At 57.4% G+C, this 5,713-nt stretch overlaps 1 protein-coding gene across 4 annotated transcripts; it reads right to left on the bottom strand.

Moving 5' to 3' along the window:
• Positions 1-404: 404 nt before the first annotated feature.
• TMEM187 (transmembrane protein 187) lies at positions 405-5,278 on the bottom strand. 4 transcript variants are annotated; one of them, XM_059156660.1, is made up of 3 exons: positions 4,969-5,278; positions 1,844-1,982; positions 405-1,710 (listed from the first exon to the last, which is right to left on the bottom strand). In XM_059156660.1, the coding sequence occupies exon 3, from the start codon at positions 1,460-1,462 to the stop codon at positions 665-667; it is 798 nt and encodes a 265-aa protein (XP_059012643.1). In that variant the 5' UTR covers positions 1,463-1,710; positions 1,844-1,982; positions 4,969-5,278; the 3' UTR covers positions 405-664. The 4 variants fall into 4 exon arrangements, with proteins under 4 accessions (XP_059012643.1, XP_059012644.1, XP_059012640.1 ...); XM_059156661.1 differs by lacking the exon at positions 4,969-5,278 and adding an exon at positions 2,555-2,995; XM_059156657.1 differs by lacking the exon at positions 1,844-1,982.
• Between the last annotated feature and the right edge of the window lie 435 nt (positions 5,279-5,713).

The raw sequence follows: 5,713 nt of genomic DNA, 5'->3' as shown, positions 1-5,713 counted from the left end.
TTATTCTGAAAAAATTTCAAACTACAGAAGAATGACAAGACTAGTATAATGACCCCCTCCATGCCCTGCACTGAGCCATCTGCGAAAGTAAGTCACAGACCGCGTAACATTTCGCCTCTAAATCTCGAAGTCCATAACTTCGAGGGAAGGGACAGTCTTCCGTGTGACCTGTCTATCTTATCGCACCTAGGAAACTGCAGACCAATGGAGCTACAGGTGGGTGGTCAGCTGGGGGAGGGACGGGTGACTGCAAGCAGCTTTGTTCCACACTTTAGTTTTATTTTTTTTAATTTTTTTTTCAGCGTAACAGTATTCATTGTTTTTGCACCACTCCCAGGGCTCCATGCAATCCGTGCCCTCTCTAATACCCACCACCTGGTTCCCCGACCTCCACCCCCCGCCCCTTCAAAACCCTCAGATTGCTTTTCAGAGTCCATAGTCTCTCATGGTTCACCTCCCCTTCCAATTTCCCCCAACTCCCTTCTCCTCTCCATAACCCCTTGTTTTCCTTAAGTTTTCTTCAATTTATTTAAGTCATCTCTGTCCCCCACATGGGGCTTGAAGGCAAGACCCTGGGATCCAGAGTGAAGTGCTCTTCTGACTGAGCCGGCCGCCCATTCCATTTTTTCCTCTTCTTTTTAAAAATTTTTTTTCCGGGCAAACTTTAATGTATCTTCCTCTCAGGACGGCTTTGGCAAGTGTTCAAGTTTGTCAGAAACAAGAAAGCGAAATGGAACTGGAGCACGTCACAGACCTTGGACCAGAAGTGGCCCGTGAGCCGCTGGAAGAGGCGCCACTGCGCGAGCTGATGGTCGCACAGCTTGAGGACCACAAAGCCGGCGCAGGAGAGCACGCCCAGAGCCAAGTAGGTCCCCGAGGAGGCAGTGCCGTGGCGCCTGTGAGTGCGAAGGGCCTGGGCCGCGGCAGCTGCGATGTGGACGCCCAGCGCGACCTCGAACCCATGGGAGTGTAGCAAGGTGAGGCCGTAACTGCCCAGGGAGAGACCCTCGATGGCAAGGAACAACCAGGGATCCCAACCCCTGTCTAGGGAGAGACACCAGGCGACTGGCCATGCGAAGATGGGTAAGGTGAACCACTGGTCCAGCACGGCGGCGGGGGGCACCTGCGTCGCGATCCGCAGCCACTGAACCGGGCCGTAGACCAGGGCCATGCTGGCGAAGACATCCTTCAGGTAGCAAGCCCTCCGCGCCTCCACGGGGTGCCCCGGGGCCCTGGACTTCCTCTGCAGCCAATACAGCCCCAATAGGACGTAGGCCACGTTAATGAGTGAGTTGAAGGGCATGGCCAGGAAGGCGGGGAGGCCGGCCACAGGGGCTTCCGCATAGTGTTCATAGCCCAGCTGGACAAAGACGCCATCGAACACGCCTGTGTAGACGGTGGCTGTGCAGAAGCAGCTGGCCACAGCCACGTGGGAGAGGGCCTGCCTGGACTCGGGCTTCATGTGGAGCCCTGGGGGACCTCGGGGCGGCCTCCACTGTCCGTTCAGAATGAAGATAAACTGCTTTGCTAAAACGTGCCTTGGCCTCCCAGCTGAGCCAGCTTCTTCAGCAGGCCAAGTCCCGGGGATTTCTGACGCAGATGCCGCAACCTTGTCCTAGACCTTGCCCCAGAGCGGCGGACATAGGCCGGAGAAAGGCAGTGGTCCCGCTGACCGGCTGGCGGGAGTGGAAGACTGTTGTGCCTCTTCCCCTGTGGTCACAAAAACAATGGGGTTACAAAGAAAAGCACCCAAAAGAGAGCCTCCAGCTTCCCAACTCTCTGCCTCAGGGTCCACCAACAGTTTTCATTAGAAGAAAACAAATGAAAGCAAAGCGATACCCACAGTGTGTTCACCTTCTTCCTTGAGGCTTCTGGAAGCCCCTAGAATGCTCTCTCTCTTAGGGGTTCCGTGCCTCTCTCCTGACCCCATGCAGTTCTTCTCTCCTCGGGGCAGTAGGAAAATCCTGCTCCTTGCTCTAGTTCTGTTGGATCCACGACATTTAGAGACTTAGACCTTCCCAAGGCCCGTCATTACAATTCAGAAAGGGTTTCCCCACCTCAGTGGTTTCATCAATGCTGACATTTCCAGTCAGCCCCGAGCCCCTTTAACCAAACATCCAGTTGAACTAGAGACCTTAGCTGTGGCGAGTTCTGGAATCCAAAGCAAGGGACGGGGCAGTACTGGAGGGGGGCGGGGCAGGAGAAGGAGGGGCGCGGCGGGAGAGGAGGGCAAGCAGCTCCCCTCTGCTCCTCAGGCCTCCCGCGCTCCCCTGAAGTGCCACCCCATCCAGTCACCTTCTTTCCTTGCGCACGATTAAACCGCCATATCCTGCAGCCACAGAAGCGGGTGACAGGAAGACAGTGTGCACTTATCACGGACTGCCAACGGCTTTGGGACCAGCTGTGGCGCGAGCTGGCCTAGTAGCTCAGAAAGCTGTCACCGTTGTGCAAAGAAAAGGTTCCACACTCTGAAGGGGACTCAAACACCAAGAGGGTGGCAGGTGGGGACGACAGGGGCTTTCTGTGTTTGAACTCGGGCCCCCCCGCCACCTACCATTTGTGTGACCTCAGGCCTTAACCGGTCCAGGCCTCGGTTTGCACACGCGGCCGGCGGGACGCGGCCTATACCCCAGCCGAGGAGCCATCGCCTGGCTTAAGTCAGTTGTTCTACCTGCAGACGGCGGAGCAGCGCTCGCTCCTGAGGCTGTACCCTGCTCATCTCCCCTCCGGCAATTCAGGCCTGGAAAGGGCGCAGCAGGGTCTGACCGTCCGCTCTCCCTTGCCTTGGGGGCCCCGTGAGCACCTGCTCAATTCCAGTCCAGCCCAGTTCAAATGCCCAGCCAGCGCCTGTCCTCTGCCTCCTCGTGCTTCCGCTGGCATGCTACCAGTCACTTCTCACACGGACCCCAGCACCCACCTATCTTCTCTGGGGAAGGGGCCGCTGGGCCTCCCACTGAGCTTTCCGGCTCCCATCCTGCCTTGGGGGTCCTTTGCTAAGGAGGCCCACAAAGCCCAGCCTTCCCACCAGGGACTCGGCATCTCCTCACTGACCATAAGCCCCCTCCCCAGCTCGCAGCACTGTCACACACCTCCCCCGACCCCTTCTCTAGCAAGCTTCCAGGTCCCGGTCCAGGGAGCTGCCCCCGCCCCGGGGTCCCCATTTCCAGGCTGGCCACTGTTGATGTGCTCTGCCCACAACGGCCCCCAACAACATCCTCCTCAAGTTCCCTTGCCTGAATGGTGCCAGTCCCTGCTTAACACGTGAAAAACTCCCTAGGCCCAGTCTGGCCTCCGGCTAGAATGAGCTTCTGCAGTCCTCACTGCCCTCCTCACTGCCCCCTGCCCCCTGCCTCGGGTCCACTAACACTTTCTTTCTTTCTTTCTTTTTAAGATTTATTTATTTATTTGACACAGAGAGATCACAAGTAGGCAGAGACGCAGGCAGAGAGAGAGGGGGAAGCAGGCTCCCCACTGAGCAGAGAGACCAATGCGGGGCTCGATCCCAGGACCCTGGGATCATGCCCCGAGTGGAAGGCAGACGCTTAACCCACTGAGCCTCACAGGCGCCCTCTGCTAACACTTTCAACTTGGCCTCCCCATTCAGCTCCTGACTTCAACCAAGACACCTTACCTGTACCTGTCTTGGGCCTGGCTCTGTGGCATGAAGCGCCAGGCCTTTGGAACCTCCTCCAGCCGGCAGGGGTGAGAGCCGGGGACAGGAGTCAAAGACTGTCAACTTGATAGAAAAGGAGGTCCAGGAAGGACATGGAAAGTGGCTCCTCTCTCCGGCTGCTGGGCAGAGTCCATCTGCGCCCTTGTGCAAGCTTAACGTGATACACCATCAAACCACCTTCTCGGGTCCCCCAAGACCAAGCGGGGTACTTTATGGCTGAGCTCCTCCGCATCCCTGAGCTGCCATAATCCTTGCTATGCAACACAGTATTCCCCCAGTACCTGGCACACGAAGGCTAAATCCTTGCTATGCAACACAGTATTCCCCCAGTACCTGGCACACGAAGGCTAGAGCTCAACAGCATTGGCCTGAGGTTCTCGGCTTCCTGGGGCCATATGCATTTAACCAGGAGCCAATATCCTCCATCACAGTGGTGGCTTCTTTCCTGTATGACAACTGCTTGTTTTGTCTCTGACTATCCTGACCATCCTTGCTGCCTTTCTATAGATGAGGGAATGCTCTAACATGGGGACAGCCCCGGCAGGTGAGGCCAATCTGGGCCACCTGGATCCCCAAGAAGCCTGGAGCAACTGCAGTGATTCCTGAACTCTCGGGAGAGAATTGCTGAATTCAGGCAAGGCCCTCAGAAACCAGCGGCTTGCATTCCTTAGTTTACAGGGGAGGGACTTGCGGCCATGGAGGTGAGGTGAATGCCATTTAAGGCAGTTGGTGGCACAGTCATTTATAGAGAGGGCTCTTGTCCTTTGGCTGTCACAGGTCCCTTTGGTGTTGCTCAAATAAATGCTTCCAAATGTGTAAAAACAGTTACAACATAAACTTAATGTCGAAAGATGGTATAAAATATTTTTGGAAAAGGTGTGATTCGGGAATACCTGTGCTACTTGACTAGTAAATGAAATTGCAGAATCTATGGGCCGATTGTACCTATAGTAATTTCAAAGTGTTAAGTCTCGTATTTGAGTTAATTACAGGGTAACTACGACAGAAGCTAAACGATCTGTCACTCCCACGGGTGACAAAGTCACCAGGTTAACACTCTGTGCTCTGTAGCCTACATTTGTAATTGTGGGAAAGGCCAAATTTCGACTACCGGTTGGTGAAAATAAAGATAACACAAAGCTGAAAGTGCAAAAAGCATGTTGTGGCTCCAAGCTCCCAGACGCCAGCGCAGGACCCCTGCACTACAGCCCGAGTCTATGACAGTGCGGATGATGGTGCAGCGCCCGAGCGGCCTCCTGCAAGATCTGGCACACGGGGTCCACGCCAGTACCCACCTCTGAAGGTTGCTGCGAGAACTTGCAGTATTGGCGCGAAAAGGCCAGCGATCACCATCCGGGTATTTGCCTCTCTATCTCTGCTGGGAGAAATTCAAATCTCGGGAAAGGGCGGACCCGAAAAGCGGCCCTGCGCCTGCGCGGAGGGGCGGGGCGCGGGTCTCTGGGAAGCAGGCGGGGCGGGGTGACGCGAGGTGACGCGGAGCGACGCGGAGCTCTCCCGCGCCCTCCCGCTCGGCGCGGGTACCGCCGGCCTGGCTGCCCGCCCTGCGGCCGGCGGGGAGAGGGCGGGGAGAGGGCGGGGAGCGGCCCCGGGCGCCCGGCCCGGCTCCTTTCGTCGGAGCGCGGGCGGTGGCGCCGGCTCCCGGGGGCGGGGCCGGCGAGCCTGGGAGCCGGCGCGTCACTGCCCACTCGCCCCGCCTCCGGCTCCCCCGCCCCCCACGCCCGGCGCGTCTCGCGCCGCTTCTCCCGCGGTCGCTGGGTGTGGGGAGTGGGAATCTGTCCGCTGTCGGACCCGAGGCGCAATTCTGATAGCTCCCTTTAGCCTCCCTCGGTAGTCTATACCTTGTCCCCACTGCTAGTTAAAGGCAACTCCTCGGGCGTGTGTTCCCTTCAGCAACCTGGGGGGACGGTTCCCAAGGGGGCGGGGCCCAGTTCGTTCGAGGCATTCTCATCCGGGCATTCACCAGATGCCTCAGCCGCCATCTTTGTTTTGTGCTGAAAGTCGCTATTGACGCCCGTGGAC

Source organism: Mustela lutreola, chromosome X, assembly GCF_030435805.1.
Source record: "Mustela lutreola isolate mMusLut2 chromosome X, mMusLut2.pri, whole genome shotgun sequence".
NCBI classification, from domain to species: domain Eukaryota; kingdom Metazoa; phylum Chordata; class Mammalia; order Carnivora; family Mustelidae; genus Mustela; species Mustela lutreola.
This window is presented reverse-complemented; position numbering and strand designations above follow the sequence as displayed.

Coding starts and splice junctions, on each gene's coding strand:
- TMEM187 (XM_059156660.1), bottom strand. CDS start 1,462: ATGAAGCCCGAGTCCAGGCAGGCCCTCTCCCACGTGGCTGTGGCCAGC.